Source organism: Athene cunicularia (genome assembly GCF_003259725.1).
Source record: "Athene cunicularia isolate RWA chromosome 1 unlocalized genomic scaffold, athCun1 chr1_part2, whole genome shotgun sequence".
NCBI classification, from domain to species: Eukaryota; Metazoa; Chordata; class Aves; order Strigiformes; family Strigidae; genus Athene; species Athene cunicularia.
This window is the reverse complement of record NW_020799092.1, coordinates 43,682,162-43,700,777: the sequence shown is the minus strand read 5'-3', so window position 1 is coordinate 43,700,777 and position 18,616 is coordinate 43,682,162. Positions and strand designations below refer to the sequence as shown.

Below are 18,616 nucleotides of genomic sequence, written 5' to 3'. Positions count from 1 at the left end.
GATCGATGAATGTGGATATCAAGATGAGAGGCAAAGCACAGGGAAAACAGCTGTCTTGAAATAATTGTCATTAATTTATGGGGGGTTTCTTCTAGAGATCTAACTTTTAGAACTTGCCATTTCCATATATTCCTTCTATAGAGCTTGCATCAAAACCTAGTCAAGTAGTTATGCCATTGGCACTTCAGAGTGATGTTCAAAGTCAGTTGCCTTAACATAGTATCTTCTCCACATGTAGTGTTGGTTTCACAGGTCACTTCTCCCTTGAACCGAGTAGTTTCCCCAGTTCCATCCCCTTCTCCCATAACATAAGGAACAGCTATACTGGCCATGGGTTGCTACTTGTTCTTGGTAGTTCCAGAGCTTACAGCACTGACTGGGAGACCAGTCTTCTGGATCTACACAATACTTAAATAATTTACTGTTCTTTAGTACAGATTGCTCAAACTTAACTTGAGGCTGATCAGCTGAAAGCAGAATGTCTTTGCTCATTGAAATAATTCCAAGTACATCTGTATCTAAATTCTTGAGTTCTTCCAGACACAGGTAGAATCTGGTTATGTCATTTGGTTATACAGCTACTTTCTCTAGGTGTTGGCCTGCAGAAAAGTAATAGTGACACTGCTCCTGGGGATACTATTTCATATTTTATTCGATGTGATTCATTAGTTTTAATGACTAACATAAAGCTTAATGTTAACATAGCTATTGAATAGTGAACATAAAACCTCATAGATTTATACAGTACCTCACTGCAAAAGAAGCATACTTTGATGCTGGAATGACTTGTAGCTGTGTTATGCAGCTCTTGAAAACAGCATCCAAATTATTTGTGTTTGTGCATGAACAGTATATATACGTAGTGTGCTGCTGTTGTTCCTTAGCAACTGTGCAGTAAATAGCTGGATTTTTAATACTTACTATTTATTTTTTTATGTAGGGTATTTAGGGTCTTGGATGGAGGGGACAGGGTTAATATTTAATCCAGGCAGTTCTGTCTCATAAAGTTGATTTTATTTTATAATATAGGAAAGCTTTGCAAACAGCCTGTGCAGTCCCCAGTGTGTGGCCTGCCATCTTGCCTTATGTTAATCCTTTTCTTGCTTTATGATTTGTCATTTAAAAAATTAAAAGCATTTCACATGTGGAAAGCTGAAATTTTCTGCTTCTGATGGTAAAAATATCTGACTCACTTAAACACTTAGCACAATAAATGTGCTTTTAGAAACAAAATTTTAGAATTCTGTATATATCTCTAATGGTTTGAATTAACCCTTCTAAATACTGATTTTATATAGATTTTCTGTGCAGGGGAGGTTAAGATTATTTTGTTTGTTGAAAAAATGATTATGTATTGCCTGCACAGTCCTATATTTATTTAAGAAATATGCTTTTAATTCTTTCAGAGAACTTAAAATTCTACATAAACAAAAATTAAAAAAACCCAAACTTCACTTCACTCTTTAGAGGTTATGTAGCTGTTCGTTCAAGTTCTGAAGCTTTCTGAAATATTGATCAAATAGATTATAGGCTGTCCAATACCTCCTTGAAAAATATTAAATTAATAGCGTTTTATTTGTATCATAGAGGGAACACTGTGCACAAACTCTGCAGTTCGTACTGCATACAGATGTGCAGTCTGAGTCTCTAAAATCCTGGATTCTTTGCCCTAGGAAACCAAACCTCTAGGGCATGCATGACAATCGTCTTCTTGGTGCAATATCTATCTATGCTTTCAGTAGAAGGAATGGTTTTGTTGTTTTCAACATCTGCAGGTTTTGCCACTGAAATCTTGCTTCAGGCTCTAAAGCATAAGTTTTTGCTAATAGTAAGATTAGTTAGCCTAGAATAAGACTGACACCACTTGATCAGTGTAGTTTTTGGCCCATACGGCTCAGCTGGGAGTTGGTTGTGTTCAGGTCATTTCATAGGTTTCCAATATTTTTTATAGTAATTATTAGGCCTTTGACAGGACAGAATCAAGGATTTGATAGGGTGTACTATACTCAAGTTTCATTTACAAAATTTGCCATTATAGCACACTATCATGAATAATTAAAAGCAGGCTGTATCTACCTGCCAAAAGTACATTTTGCTCAGTTCTTTTTTTCACTTCTTTACCTGTTAATTAGAAAACTTATTCCTCATTACATCAGTCATTTTAGCAGAGTTAGAAGGTTCATCATTTTCTCTTTTATTAAACTAATGGCTCAATGTTTTCTAAAAAATACATGTTAGCGAACTCTATATGAAAGAAAAATACTAAATCATAATAAACTTATGTTCATGTTGTGCTGGGACAACTTATTTGTTGTTACGGAAGTTTAGAAGAAGAGTAAAATCTTCAATTTTAGTTTAAAAAAAAAAAAGTTATCTACCAGTATAATTAGCTTTTCCTCACCTTTTAAATTATAGGCTAATGAACCAGAACCCGCCAGGCTTGTGGCAGCTGTTCCTACACAAAGTGAAACCCCATGTAAAATTGTATCCCTGAAGAGGATTGGGATCCCTGGCATTTAAGTTGAAGGAATAATAGATTGAAAGGGAAATCCTGATCCTGTGGATTCCCGTGGCAGTTTAAATGCAATCTTACTCAACATATTAAAAAACCCAAAAACTTTAAAAAGAGTAGCTTTTAGGAAAGTGGGCTGGAAATTTTTTTCTATTCTTCCTTCTCGCCCTAGCTAGTGATTTTGGTTGTGTCGGTATGGCTTTTAGGTTTGTGTGGTTGGTTATGGAGTTCTTTTATTTGGTTTGTTTGGGTTTTGGTTTAAATTTTAATAAGTTTGTGCTTTTCTTTTTCTTCAGAAATCTCTATCCCAAATTTGCATCACCCTGGGCATCATCACCTTGTCGACCTCAAGACATAGGTAAGAGAGAAATAACTATTTAATTCAATATTAATATTTGCAAATTATATTCATTTACATGTCTTAATAGTTGCATCAATTCCGATTCTTTTTTAGACTTCCATGTTCCATCTGAATACTTAACTAACATTCACATTAGGGATAAGGTGAGTATGTGTGTGTGTGCGTATTTTGTTGTTAATTTATTACCAGTGATTTTCTAAATTTTCTTTCAAATAGGTAATGTTCAAAATAAGTGCATTTTATTATGGCTGTTCTCAATCTTTTTAGGAATAGTGGTGTGTTAACCAGCTAACTGGACACATCGTGCACCCATTCCATCTTAGAAAGGGAAGATGAAACTGAGCATGGGCATGGTTAGCAAAAGAGCACATTATGTTTTTAAGACTTTGCCCTTCATACAAAGCAGAAGTTTCTTAGAGTCCACATACTGTAATATTCAAATACCATATTAAATTGGGATTTTTTTTCTTGAAGTAAGCTCAGAATTGTGGTTCAAGATATTCTCACATTTATCTGATGCATTCCATATCTACATGAATAGGGATTTTTATTTTTTTTTGTTAGATATATTTTCTTTCAACTATTGTAGTTCTGTAAGAGGGATCATTGAGAAGTATTGTAAGAAATTTTAGTAATGTTACTTAATAGAGTGTGAAGTGAGCAAATACACATAAATGTTTTGTTAATAAAAAAAAGTAGATGAGGGTACACAGGCACAGGGAGAAAATTCTATCTTGCTGATTTGTTATTTCTGTTTATTTTTCTTTTGTATCCTTTAAGTTGGAAAGGTTAACTATAAGTGAAAAAATGATTGTTTTAATTACTATTCTTGTTATATTAGAGTATCATTGCAACACACTTAGGATGGAAGCACATACTGGATGTATCCATGTGTTATTTAAGTGGGATAGTATGTCTTAAAACATTTATCTATTGTGATTTTTCATCCTCATTTTCTTCAATCTTTTGCAGCTGGCTGCAATAAAACTTGGCCGATATGGAGAAGATCTCCTGTTTTATCTCTATTACATGAATGGAGGAGATGTATTACAGCTATTAGCAGCAGTAGAGCTGTACGTTCAAACTATTTTGTCAGTCTTATATGATTTAATCTATTGCAGTAATGAAGTAGTGGATGTGAAAAAACAAACAAACAAAAAACCCCAACAAATTAGACACTAAAACCAGAAGCTTAGTCAATCTAAAGCTGGAAACGTTTTTTTAAATACCTCCTCCAACCTTGGTTCCACTCTGTACTTTTTTTTCATTCATATAGTGGAAATCAAAAGTCTGTCTCGTGAATTTTGCGTTATTATAGAGCACTTTGAAAAAGTGTCAGGTGCCAGTCGTTACTAAACGTTAATTTATCTATCTTCAACAAAATGAAAAACAGTAATCATAAAAAGTGTTTGGTTTTTGAACCTAAGATTTCTTAAAATTTCATGTTATTAACTTGAGGAGTAATAATTGTATGGAAGAGGTATGAGATCACAGGTATAATGATGTCTTAGAAATTTTGTTTTGATTTTGAATGCATTGTACAGTTTCGATTGAAACCCTTAAAATTTTAGTTTATTAAGTCAGATTCAGATAACTAACACTAAATTATTCTTCCTTCCTACTGAAAATGAAAGATTTAACCGGGATTGGAGATACCACAAAGAAGAACGAGTATGGATCACCAGGGCACCCGGAATGGAGCCAACAATGAAAACCAATACGTACGAGAGGGGAACATATTACTTCTTTGACTGTCTTAACTGGAGGAAAGTAGCTAAGGTATCTCTTTTCCCTTGTGCAGATTTTTTTTAAGTCTGTCAGCCATGTATTTTTAGAAGGACAAAAGTAAAACCCAACATACTTCCCAAAAATCTCAAACATTTTAACTTCGTGTTGTTTAAGTAGATTATCTTAACTTCTGATGTGTGAGGGAATAAAGATTGCATAAAACACTGGCTTGATTGTGGAAAAGGAGGAGCTGTCTCTCTATTTCCAGTTTTCTTTGGGAGGTACGAGAACGTAGAACTTCTATTATGAGTTTTGTTAAAATTGAAAGCTTTTTTTCAGGTACAGAATTACAGAATAGAAAAAATCTGGCACTTTAGAAATTATGTTTGCAAATATTTTATTATTTAAAAATTAAATAGGGAGCTACCGTATCTCACTTTAGAATTAAAAATAAGGGTGTGATGAGTGGGGTGGTGGGTTTTTTTGTTTTTTCAGGTACTGTCTCTCCTTGAGCATACTGCAGGATTTCTGTGCTCTGTTGTTTGAATATCAGAGTACTTTGAAATAAATCACTTCTTTTAGGGTGGAGGCATATTTTCATGATGCTTGTTTTCTATATTCTAGCCGAAGAGGCATTAAAAAATCAAAAAGCTACAGTCTTTCCCTTTTCCCCTTCTCCTAATATATTTGTTCCTTTCTGTCCATGAATACTGTCAGTAATGTTCACCCTTGTTAGCTGAAGAAAGTTAGAGTTTTGCTTAATTTTCTCCACCCTCCCCCAAAGATAATTAATTTTTAATATCTTTCAACTTTTAAGATTGTCCAAGTTCCAATTCCAGCTTGCAGCTTTTGAGACTATATTGTATGATGTCTTTTGCTGGCTGGATCATGATTTCTGTGATTTTTCTCCCCCACTAAAGTAAAGATTTTTCTAATGTAGATACATGTCAAAACACTACTTGAGTAATCAGGATTGCTGACATTCACTAACCTGGCAAGAGGTGTGCTCTTTTGAAAATAGCCTGCCATACAAAATAATGTATTCAGCTTCATCTGGAGCTGAAAAATAGATACGTACACAATATGCATACAACCATTATGCTTACCTAGAGTCTGAGTGAGTTTGTCAGGAATCTCATTCTCCACTTAAGTTTGGTTATCTGAAATGTTACAGATGTGGCATGATTTTGCTTTAAGTTTTAACCAACATGTAAGATTCTTCAATGAAAGAACAAACCTAAAACTTCCATGTCAGACCTTCTGTAGATACATTATCAAACTCTTGCTTTTCTCTAAAAAACCCATCAGACCAAATTAATCTTGACACCTTGAACTCAATGGATCTGATTGCCGTATGTTGGAACTGTGGTTTTGGTTCCCTATACTTAGGCATTTAATTTAATCAGAAATCTTTTCACCTGGAACCTAATTTACGAATCATTTGCTCAGAAAGCATTTCATTTCTGTGAGCAAGTTGTGTCTATACACTTGGAGATTATGAAATATTACATTAAATAGTTACATGTCTGTTGATGTGTCTTAAACATGATCCTTAAATTAAAGGGCATAAGGTTCAGTGTTCTCCCCTCTAAGTGCATTATATTTCTTCCTAACCAGTATATTGAAGTTTGCCATCATCTAGAGATTAGATATGATGCTCTTTTTTCTTTCTTTCTTTCCCCCAGTAAACTTGCTTAGTCTGTTCAAGCTCCCCTCGGAAACTAAAGTTTTAGTTGCCCCAAATGATATGAGAGGCCCTTCAGTCCATTTGTGTGCATGTGACTCATTGCATTTGCTAGCTTTCTTACGACTGTAAGAAAACTGAGATTTGTAATGGAATGTTTTAATTGCAAGCCCTACTTGTACGTTTTTTCATAAGTGTAAGGTAATTCCACAACTTCTAAACAAAAGCATTGCTCCCCTCAAAACCCAAACAAAAGGAAAGTTTTAATTTCTATTTGCATTATTTATTTGTTGCTTGGTATACTTTCTTTGGTTTCCCAATATGCTGTTTAAAGCTATTTTCTTATTCTGTAAGATCATCAGAGGGGAGGTAATTACCTTTTTGAAAGGATAGATTTCTTCTTTGGAGTCATCTGAATATGTTCCATTTATTTATGAGCTATAAAAGCTGCACGTAAGTTCATATATCAGTGGAACTGAGTTTTTACCCTATGTGGAAACACGACGTTCCTTTTACTAGGAGGAAGTGGTGCCCATTGTATAAGGAATAGTAACCTCATTAGTGTCTCTTCTTTTTTCTTCCTATAGTAAATGTATGAAGTTGCTACTTGATGCTTAAGCATTACTTTTCAAGACAGTATTATCTCTACTTGAAGTCTTGAATGCTGTCTCAAAATTTGGCATCCAGTGCTTGAACTGTTAATTAGCACATTACACCCTTCCTCTTCTAAAGAGTAGAGCTGGCCTCTTCTGTTGGGCATTCCTGGAGATGCTGTGGTGAAAGATATAAATCATTACTGTTCTCCAAATTATTTCACTCAAGATCAACACACATTCTCTTCTCTCTACTTTGCACAGTGAAAATAATTCCCCTAACATTAAGAAGCAATTGATAGCTAGTAAGGAGAGGGATAGTATTTTCTGAAGTTACTGCTGCAGAGGTAAAAATGAACAAGGAACATGACTGATTTCCACCCCCCGCAGTGTCCATAGGAAGAGATAATATATTTTCTTTCAGGTTTCTGTATTTATTAATGTTAAAATTGGAACTGGCATATTATTTTGAAATCTTTATTTAACTTTAGTTTGGTGCAAAATTACAGCAGGCAAGTTGAGTATTGATCACAGGAAGGTAGAGAAGGATGTGGGGGAAAATTGCTGTGTTTTTACATGGAAAAGGAATCGCTTGCTAGAAATAATTCTGTGATGTTTCCATCCATGATAAATAAGAACTTAGAGGTGTGTCCGGTGTGATCTTAGCATTATATGGTAATTTTGTCTACCTCTGATACTAGTTTCTGGAGTTGACATTTCCTTGGAGAAAGACTAGCATAGGCTTATCATAACAAGAATGGCAGTATTTGATAACTCCATGTTGTTTTGAATGCAAAGATAAGTATGGCCAAGTAATTTTTTCTAACAAATGCAGAAACGTTAATTAATGTTTCAGGAAATTAAAAGTATAAGGGGGGGGGAGAAGAAATAATTGGGATAAAGTGCAGTCTCTTAGTGTAACTGCTACGTTATTAGTGGATGCTGAAAATATCAGTTCCTTAAAAGGCCACAATATTAATTGCTGTGTAACAGTTTCATTAGTCCTCTTTTAAAGCAGTCAGACAAGAATAATTTCTGGTAAATTACTGTTTCTTATACGTGCAAATTCAATTGTTTTTCAAGGTGCTTTATAAATTTGATCTGTTGTTCTAGTGTATATGCTCAAATATAGGGCAGCACATATTTTAACATGCTGTGCTTTGCAGACATGGTGCTTTATGCATTGTGAGCTTATGTATTTATTGGACCTATTTTAAATTATACTGCATTATGATAGATACAGTGAAATATGTTTACTTTGGATCATGTTACTAAATCTTAAGACTGTTTGCAAAAATATAAATCCAATGTGGTTTAACAGATTTTTTGATAGTGTCCTAGATTGGTTTTAACAAAGCCCAGTAAAGTAGACTGAATAACTTCTTTTGAGAAAATTTTATTAAGCTGTAGGCTCTCTTTTTATATTCCTAACACCAAAACAGATGAGCAATGAGACAATTCCTAAACTGTTAGGGAATAAAATCAAATTAATTCTGTGTTGATACGTGGTAGTAAATAGTGGAAAAAAAAGGATTACAGTAAACTCAAATTCACTTAAATGCAAAACAAAATGCAGGAAAATGCTGATTACAGATATGTCTGTATATATGGTTTTTCATCCTAGGGCATGTGGAAAGTACAGTATGGTTAAAGACACTGATATTTCACTGAGGATTTGGCTATATAGTTTGCTGCTATTGAGGAGATGAGAGGAAGGGAAGTGGATATGACACCAAAAATGCTTTCTACAATTGTACATTTACTGAAATCCTGATTGAAGTGAACTGTAAATGTCTTCTTTAAAAAAGGAATTAATCCCCTTTAAGGAATGAGATTATAAAACCCTTTTACTTTGATTTTGCAGTTATTATACGTGGAATTCTTTAGGGGAGAGAAGGTTAAATTTTCAAGTGTTTATTTGCTTGTGAGGGTTGTTGCCTATACTAAGTGACTCCCTATTCTTTTAAGATCAATATTAATTTAAATACTTCTATTATTGCTCGAAAGTTAAATTTGTTCTTCTAATAGAGATGTACAATAGCATTTTAATTCAGCCCTTAATTTAAATTTGGGTCTTTGCATCCACCTTTAAGCCAGTATAAATGCTGGTTTTTTGGGCCCATTTGGAATTTTTGAGCTAATAATGGAATTTCTACCATCTCCTTTGATGGATTTACGGATTTACACAGTTCAGAATAGTTTGTCCTCAGGACACTGCTTATTCTGCTATTTTTTTTGTTTGTTTGTTTCACTCTTAATGCTGTAGATCATCTTAAGAAATCCTCTTCTATCTTTAGTATTCTTACGTATTATTGTGTGTACATGTGCAGGGTGATGTAACTTTACCATCAAAATAAGTTTTCAGGATGACATGAGAAGCGATTGATTTCTTTGCATTGAACAAATTATTTAGTGTCGTACATGTGCTGTAAGCTTCCACACACATTTAGTATTCATTATTCATGGTTAATAATAGATAATTTTCAGTAATTACTTCCACGTGGAAAATAAAACAATTTAACAGATGTTTGTCAATGGATAAATGGCATTTCTTTTACATTTTATTTGTATCTGTTTATATTAAGAAGTATCGGTTCTACTGTTCACATCCTCAAACACAGTGGCCCCTGGAATCAAAAGTGAAAACATGAAGTATACATGTAATACAAGTATTATTCTATATGTAATAAATAATTGCCTTTTAGTTTTCAAAAATACTTGGTCAATGAGTTCTTTTTTTGTATTGTCAGATACATCTCTAGCTATTCTTTCTTATACACTGCTGGATATTGGACTTGAGCGTTGCTGACACTGGGATGCAAATCAAAAAAGCTGTTTTAAGCCTGTTTATTTTAAAAAACAATGGTAGCTTCAAGTATGAACTCACATACTTCTAAAGAAAATTTGGTAGGGTCATATTCCTCCTTCTAAATGAGGAGCTTCCAGTTCATGGCACACGAATGACTGCTCAAGCTACTGAGTGTTTCTTTGACATACACCTTGCTCGTAGCTACTACTGCCAGTAGAGGCATGCAACCACCTTAAGTTTGGAAAGCCGTTTTTAGACTACTGATACTGTCCTACTGGTTTAAGTAGCCGTTTTCCGTGGGTGATTCTGAAGGCATTTCAGAGCGCGTGGATATTTAGGTAACTGATTGAAGCTGATGGTAGATTGATAGTAATCTGCAGACCCTTCTGTGTTTATGTGCAAAATGGAGACTTTGAACTCCATGAAAGGGAGAGAAGTTTGAGTGGTGTTTTTTCTGTTCTAAAATTACTTCAGAATTACTGAAGATCCACCCAGCCTGAACCAGCCTTTGACACCAAAACACCTACATAGATTTGTACACCTTGATACTGCTTTTGACAAAGGGCGGGAGAATGCATCTCTTCAGTATCAGCATGTGTATGTGTCTCCACAAAAAGAGAACATACACCAGCTGATATGCAGTGGTAATTAGGAATTCCAAAAGCAATTGACTTGTATATACAACCTAAAAAAGCCCAAACAAACCAACCCACCACCAAAATAAAAGAAAACCCAACTAAAAAACACCGTGGTTGGAGTAGAGAACAGGGAACCATAAATGAAGCAGATGTGCAGCACTTCAGTGCAGACACTGACCTCTCATAGGTTTTGCTAGGATTTTCCAGGTTTAGGGACAGTATTTTCTAGGGAATACAGACTTACTGAATGCTTAGCATTTTCCCCTACTTTGTTTCCTTACCATGCTGAATGTTTTTTCTGTGCTAGGTGGACCTTGTTTTGCCTTAAAGGAGTGAGGTCTGAGGATTCAGTTTCCTAGATTTTATTTTTAGTCTTTCATTGACTTGGTCTTTAATTTAGTTTGTCTACGTGTAAAAAATGAAATAGTATACTATTTAATCACTTTAGGGAGTGTTCTAAAATAATAAATTCACTATGTTAGTGTTTTCATCTGTATGTAAAAATAGTGGGGTAAGTTTGCTCTGCAGATGTAGATGATATTCTGCTGAGGTTCTCCACTGAGTTAGGCAAAAAAAATGACTGTGTGTCCAAGGTAGCTGTTTTGAATTACCAAGAAGGTACCCATAAAGAACAATTCTGAAACTTCTGCTTACTCTTTCTTGAGTGAAGATAAAGTGTGGATGAGACACGGTTAAACTGCTGAAAGGATCTGAAATATATCCACACATTTCAGGTTGTCCGAAATAAGTCTCTGTACATCTGACATGTTGAAAGACAGAAGCTTTTATTCATAATTCAGCTCACGCTGTGATTGTGTATTTGTGTTTTGTGTGTGTGCATATATAAAATTGTTTGAGATCATAACTAAGGTTCTGAGAGTAATGAAGCATTAAAAAGAGTAGGAGAGCCTACAAGTTGCAGGTATAATGGCTTAGGACTTTTTTCTACTTAAAATATAGAGTCCAAGATAGTGAAATCATGTGTAACTGATTTCTTAAGATTGATCCCTTCTGTATTTGTGCTTTTCTAGAAAGACCAGGTCTTGACAGCTAAATGATACATTATTTTATTTGGTTTTGTCTTTTTTTTATTTATTATTTTAATTGTAGGAGTTCCATCTGGAATATGACAAATTAGAAGAAAGGCCTCATCTGCCATCAACCTTCAACTACAACCCTGCTCAGCAAGCCTTCTAAAGACTTCCCTTTTCTTGGGGTATGGCTGTCTCAGCACAATACTCAACATAACTGCAGAACTGATGTGGCTCAGGCATCCTGGTTTTAATTCCTTGAGGATCTGGCAATTGGCTCATTGCGAAGGGTCACCATTTGAGGTCCTGCCTTACTAATTATGTGCTGCCCAACAACTAAATTTGTAATTGTTTTTCTTTAGTTTGAGCAGGGTCTGAATTTTTGTTTTTGTTTTGTTTTTTGCCAGCAGACAAGCTTGGGTCTGTAAAGACAAGCGAGTACACTGACAAAAGTTTACCACTTAGTTTTCCAAAATGTAAAAACAAAAAAAAGAAAAAAGACAAAAAATTAGACAACAAAATTTGCATTGTTCATTGTAGCACTATTGGTAATAAAAAATGTTTGTGCATTTTTATGTGAAGATCCTTCTCGTATTTCATTTGGAAAGATGAGCAAGGTTTGCTTCCTTCATTTTACTTCCCCTTCTGTTTTTGAAAGGCAGTTTTCGCCAAGCTTAATGCAAGAATATCTGACTGTTTAGAAGAAAGATATTGCCACAGTCTCTGGTTAGTTTCCAGAGTTGTGTATTACTGAGCTTCATCTTTCCAGAATGAGCAAAACACTGTCCAGTCTTTGTTACGATTTTGTAATAAATGTGTACATTTTTTTTAAATTTTTGGACATCACATGAATAAAGGTATGTATGTACGAATGTGTATATATTATATATATGACATCTATTTTGGAAAATGTTTGCCCTGCTGTACCTCATTTTTAGGAGGTGTGCATGGATGCAATATATGAAAACGGGACATTCTGGAACTGCTGGTCAGGGGACTACTTTGTCGCCCTGTGCACTAAAGGGCCAGATTTTCAGCAGCCAAGGACATCCATACCCAAGTGAATGTGATGGGACTTAAAGAAGTGAACTGAGACAATTCACTCTGGCTGTTTGAACAGCAGCGTTTCATAGGAAGAGAAAAAAAAAAAAAGATCAATCTTGTATTTTCTGACCACATAAAGGCTTCTTCTCTTTGTAATAAAGTAGAAAAGCTCTCCTCACTGCAGTGTTGACTTTGATTTGAGATTGTGAAATTATTTCTTCAACAATGAAAAATGGAAAAAAAAGTTGAAGTATTAAAACTATCAAGCTGTACAGTGGTTAAGACACTTGAAGAGTCTTTTTGCTGCTGACAAGTAAATTTATGAGAGAGTTTTATATTCTTTTCCACAGCCAAAAGGTTTGCTTAACCTTGGTTTCAGATCCCCTCTCTATAATAGCAAATAGCAAATCACTTTTAGAAAGGTGGGTGGGTAACATTTCGAGTGATAGAAAGATGCTTCAAGAGTTCATCACAGAAGGAACACTTGGAAGAGGCTAAGTTTAAAACTGATCACAGCTTAGTTCCAGGTTGGTATTTTCCCACTTAAAACAGAAATGCATTTCATTTGATGATCACTACTATTTGAACTTCCAGATGCAAACAAATGTGAATATACACTGGTTCCAAAAATGGTAACTGAGAGCAGAGGGGAAAAAAAACCCTGAACCATTTGGATAGTTTCCTTTTTTTCTTGATGGGACTGCCCCTTCTCACAGAGTTGCTTCTGGTAATGCAAAACATTTCAACATACCTGCAATCACCAAAGCAAGAAAAGACAGCAAAACACATGTAATGCATGTCAGTGAATGTGGGGGTTTAAGTTTTGACCTGTTTTTCTGTGTAATGCAAAACCAGCTTGTTGGCATGTATTGAATTATGCTTTGAAAATGGACCGCTAATGGCATTCCTGTGGTTCTGTCAGGTGTATAGCAATTTTAAATTTTACACTTTTTTTATATCTATTTTAAGATGATAGACATAAAATATAAGCTTATTGATTATATATTTTTTGATTATTAAAGCAAACCGCTTTCTCAGCTTGAAAGAAGAGGATGGTTATAATCCAGATGATGGCTAACACAGCTGAGAAAGTGGCTTTTTCTCAAATCAGAACAAATATATTTGACTATTCAGACAAATTTATAAATTTTAAAAAGGATAATTTTCCAAAAGCATCTTGCTCCACAATTAATGTTACATTTTTTTCTGTCAGAGGTCTGCTGTGATCTTTGCTTTTTTTTTTTTTTTTAAGGATTCCTGAATGATGTTTACATCTTTAAATCAAATGTGATTATTTCTTACTACATGGGCTTGTGTTTTTTAATGTCATTTTTCATCTGCATAGCCAATCTCGTGGAAATGAACAACAGGTATGGTAAAAGGAGCAAATTACATTACAAATGGTAGCTTATACTACTAAATACTGAAAAATACAATTAAGTTGAAATTGGGAACCCAAGTTCTCCAGAAAGTTACTTTGATACAGTTGTATTCAGCTGCATGATACTTCAAAAATGTGAGATGCTTGATTTTAGCAAACTTCTCGCCTCTGAGCAAGGAATTGCTGCTTTGCTCCTTCCAAGGGGAATAACTGTCTGGCTCTCATTTTTGATTAAATAAGCATAGATGGAGACTTGAAAATCTGTGACTTAATTTCATGTTGCACTCTGGGTTGAAGCAGGAGAAACGAGTTTAAACAGAAAAAGGGGTGTAAAATTGGAAACACTTCTTGGCTGAGACTACATTAATTTTAAAATTTGAAAAATGAAAACCTTATGCTGCCTTTTTTTTTTTTTTTTTTGAAAGGAAGAAAACCTTAGCCCTTGGCAAATTGGCAGCTGAATTGACCTGGAGATTTTTAATGGTGACAACTGAGGTCTGAGGCTTATTTTAATATGTTTGTACATTCCACTAACACTGAATAAGGGCAGAGAATAGAATACTATTTTTAAAATACACTTCTTTGAGGTGAGGGTTTTTTGTCCATAGTTAGAGCATTATACAACAATGTGCAAGGTAAGTTCTGAGCAGTAAACCCAGTGTTGGAAACAAGTGTAAGTATTCCTGTTTCTGGTAGGTTTAACATACTCATATTCATCACTTCTTATTGCCTATTGTTTATAAATCTTTACTGAGTAGTTAGCTCCAGTTTCTCTTGAAATCCACTAGCCTAAATTTTCAGAGTTAAAATGGGTTTCACCCACTTGATTATCCCTAGTACTGCAGAAAACACTTGCGGTTAAGTTACTACTCAAACCACCCTGCTTGTGGGAGAATGGAGGGTACTAGGGAGTCATGGAGGCAGAAGGTAAGAACACTCCACCTGCGTGTTTAAAGACAAACAAAAACCCATTCCAGACTCAATCTATTCTGCCCTTAGCGTCTGGTGCCACAAATACTTACGCATGTGAGAACGGTCACAGCCTTGATTAATCTAATTGAAGACCCAGGTAATCCAGGGAAGCCTGCAGATACTCACATGGGTAAAACTATTTAGCATGTGACAGTGACCTCTTAAAGTGTCAGCTGCATGTGTGTCAGGATTCATGACTGACCACGCTGCTCTTTCACAGATGCGAAATCTAGTTGGTACAAAGATGTATGATCATATCACTTTGTTGCGTGTCATGTCTGAAATCCTCTCTATCCCTGAGCCAGTATTTTTTGTACTTTTTCCATTTTACAGTTTCCATAAATACTGAAAAATGTATCCAAAATAAGAATATGTGTATTGTAGTCAGACGCAGAATTTTTTGCAGAGTGCTGAGGGACTCTTCTTTTGTCCATGAAGAGACCTGAAACTATCTTTGGCTCAACCTAAGCAGAGCTGGAAGGCACAGAGGTCCCAGGGCTCTTAGGTGGCTGTGGCTATTGAAGAAGAGCGTTCAGTTTCTAAATAACTTTGGTTTAAAGATATTTGCCGCCTAAAAGGAACACATTTTCTTTTTTTTAAAAAAAAAAAAAAAAAAAAAGTTATGATCTGTTGCACTCAAGCAGCATCTAAATGGACAGTTGTCATCCTAAGCCTGAGGTAGTTAAGTAGTGCTTTTGATTTAAGAACCTAAATGTAACAAATGCAGCAAAACCAAGCAAAATTTCTGAGTATGCTTGGGTTTCAAATACCATACCCTTTCATAATGTCCCTGTAAATTTACTGCTGCCTAAAAATTATGCTAGTAGAAGTTGAATTTGAGTAAATCTGAAAGGCAGATTGGGCTAAGCAGTTAGTCTGGATTGGCAACTGATGCTTTTATTCTCATAGTATGAGAATTAAAATGGTGTAGCTGTTTTCATTTCTCATCTCTGATAAGCGTGTGTGCTCTCATTTCCACAAATCTGAAAGCCTCTAGTACATGTAAACGACCAGAGGAAATGCAGCTGGATGACTTAATTTGAAATTGTGGTTTGAATCACTTCAGTAGGTTTACCTCTTAAAACCACTTTACTGTTGGAGTTAAATTTTATTTTTTTGAAAGTAATGTTAAAGCACATTGAACAATAGTTTTGAATATTACTGATTCAACCCACTTCAGAATTAGCAGTGCTAACCGAGCTTACATATTATTTTCCTAGACTTTGGTTTATCGTTTCCATCTTGTATTCCCTTGTCAATATTAAGATGCCAATATTGGATGTTGATATATATCGGAAGTTTCCTGCTGAAGCTGCCAAAATGATTTTCTGCAAAATTACTTCTTGGAACTCCCTCTGGTTTAACAAACAATCCAGTGAATTAGCCAGTGTTCACAATCGCACTGTCCTGTATCACCTGTAAAACAGCCCTGATGAGGAGTGAAAGGAAGGCAGGCAGCCTGGAGGTGCTCTGTCTGATGCAGACATAGATGAATTTCTGTTGGAACTCTTCATCTTTCTTTACAGCTCTTCTTTTGTAGAAAAGGGCTATTTTGGTTGCTCCCCTGCCCCTAGGTGTGTTTCTACCAGCTGGCTGTAATCTCTCTCCCTTTGAAGGCCAATTTACTTTCTGGTGGGTGTCACAATGTTGGTTTCCAAAAGGCATTTTGTTATTGTGTATGTATACATTAGCTATTCAAAAAGGTGTTTCATTACTGGCACTTTCATGGAAGACAGTGCAAGGCAGCTCCACAATCGATACCATGAAGACTTCCTCAAGTAAATGAGGACATGTGAGCCCATTGCCCTCGACCGGCCCCTGTGGGCATGGGGTGACGGAACCCCACCACAGCCTGTGCAGCCTCCAGGTACACGATGGAGGTGGAGGCATCCTCGCCATGGGCCCTACAAGCTGCTTTCAGGTGGGTGATCGGCAGTTGGCCAGAGGTAAGCCTGCCCCTCAGTCATGGGGTGAGGAAGGGCCTGAAAACGCAAGTAGCAACCTGGTTTCCAGCTGCTGAAAATTTAATGGACATTTAACTTTGTACATTGGCTTTCTCAGCCCTGTCTGCTCCTGACTCAGCCCGTGGTCATGGAGCCAGTGTCCCAGCCCCTGCCGTCAGCAGATGACAGCAGAGCTTGAAATCTTCACAGCAGGCTCCTAGCACCAAGCTTTACTCTTACAAATTGGGCATTGATGACCATTTTTTACTTCCAACTGATCCAAACAGGGTGAGTCTTGACTGAGTTATCTGTGTAGAACCTCAAAACCTATGAGATTACCTGGTGAATGTTAAACGCAGTTCCTGGTTAAAATACAGCCTCAGCATTTCTTGTGACTACAGATGATGTAGGGGTTGGATGCATGCTGGAGGACTAACTCAAAGTTACTCTGTCACCCAGTGAGGTGTTGCCTTAATTTTGGCTGACAGCACTTTATGTACAGGGGACAGCACGGAATTGAACAGAATACTCAATGCCAGCTATTAAGAAGGTAAGAAAGACGAGAAGTCACAGCCCATCTAAACTGGGAGAGCAGGGCTGGAACTTCCCTTCAGGTAGCAGGCAACAAATCTCCCTGATTAAAAATTTATTTTTTGTAATATGAAAGCTCTACACAGCAAGCCCTACCATTAGATATTGCCATCAGCACAAGTGCTGGCAGCAGAGCCTGACTGATGGGAATGGATGAACAGAGACAAGGACTAATGAAGATGCGTTCAGTTGCTAGTATAAAAACCTACTGCAGGTTTAAGTAAAAATAAAATAACCCCAGGCTTGGAGCTGGCATACTTTTTCTGAAACCCTTTGGTATTAGGAAAAGCTACTGCAGAACAGCTGGCCTGAGGGCAGCATGGTAGCTCACTGGTGCAACCAAGGACAACATTTGCATCCATTTATATTCATGTCACAGCATGGATTCTTAATAGCCTTCCTGCCAAACCTTGCTCAATAGTCCATTTGGAGAACCTATGTATCAACTTTATTTTAAAAGTTTGACGTCGTACTCTGCAGTGGGAAAGTGATTGAAAAAGATGGCCAGAGGAAGGTTCTATTTCCCGTATTTATTTTTCTACTATTTCTGTACCTTCTTGTCTGCTGTATCATCAAGTTCAGGTATTGGCTCCAAAACTGTCATATTTTGTTCTCCCTAATTGCCTATGATAAAGACTACAGAATAAAAATATAACTATTGCTTATTGTACTTTGGCACCGGAGAGCTTGTTCTGTTGTGTAGCCAGAGTGGGAAATGCTGGGTAATAACCAAATTTTATTTGCAAAATAAGTGTATTTTCTTGGATCGACTGCTTTTCTGCAGATCTGCTTTGAAGAGGGCACTTCTTAGAGTGACCTTTCAGAGGTTACTACCTTCCTGTTGCAATCAACTTCTATGTAAAACTTTCTGACAGCTATCATCTTGCTTCCTTATTATCTTCAAATAATGATGAAAGAGGCTGGGTCTGTCCCTGCAATGCAGAGCTGGATTTGGGGCTGGCTAGAGCAAAGCACTTGCCCTGCACCCCCAAAAAAGTCACCTTGATGCAGGGTAATGTTTACCCAACTCCCATTATTTCTTTTCTCAGTTAATAAGGTGAAAATACCAGCTTGCTTCCTTACTTCCAGATACTTAGAGTCTGTAATTTTTGGGGCTGTCTCCACGTGTATACAGACACCTCGTAGATTTTGACACAGGGCAGGCACTGAACGTGCCTTCAGACGGGCTCTCCAGGACTTAACCAAGCCAGCAGTGAGAATTGGGAAGCACAAACTTTTCTTGGCGTGGCCCAAACTGTGATTTTTGTTCTTCTGGATTTAGCGGCAGGGTCGCTACCCTATGCTGGGAGTAGGTGAGAGGGGGGTGGG

General features: G+C 36.3%; 1 protein-coding gene across 2 annotated transcripts in view; it reads left to right on the top strand.

Moving 5' to 3' along the window:
* Window positions 1–12,579, top strand: part of CNOT2 (CCR4-NOT transcription complex subunit 2) — a 77,714-nt gene extending 65,135 nt beyond the window's left edge. For both annotated transcript variants that reach the window (XM_026867938.1, XM_026867939.1), the window contains exons 11-15: window positions 2,809–2,870; window positions 2,967–3,016; window positions 3,846–3,946; window positions 4,508–4,652; window positions 11,436–12,579. In XM_026867938.1, coding sequence (XP_026723739.1) covers window positions 2,809–2,870; window positions 2,967–3,016; window positions 3,846–3,946; window positions 4,508–4,652; window positions 11,436–11,522 — 445 coding nt within the window. In that variant the 3' untranslated portion in view covers window positions 11,523–12,579. The remainder of the gene's footprint in view (window positions 1–2,808; window positions 2,871–2,966; window positions 3,017–3,845; window positions 3,947–4,507; window positions 4,653–11,435) is intronic.
* The last annotated feature ends 6,037 nt before the right edge of the window (window positions 12,580–18,616 follow it).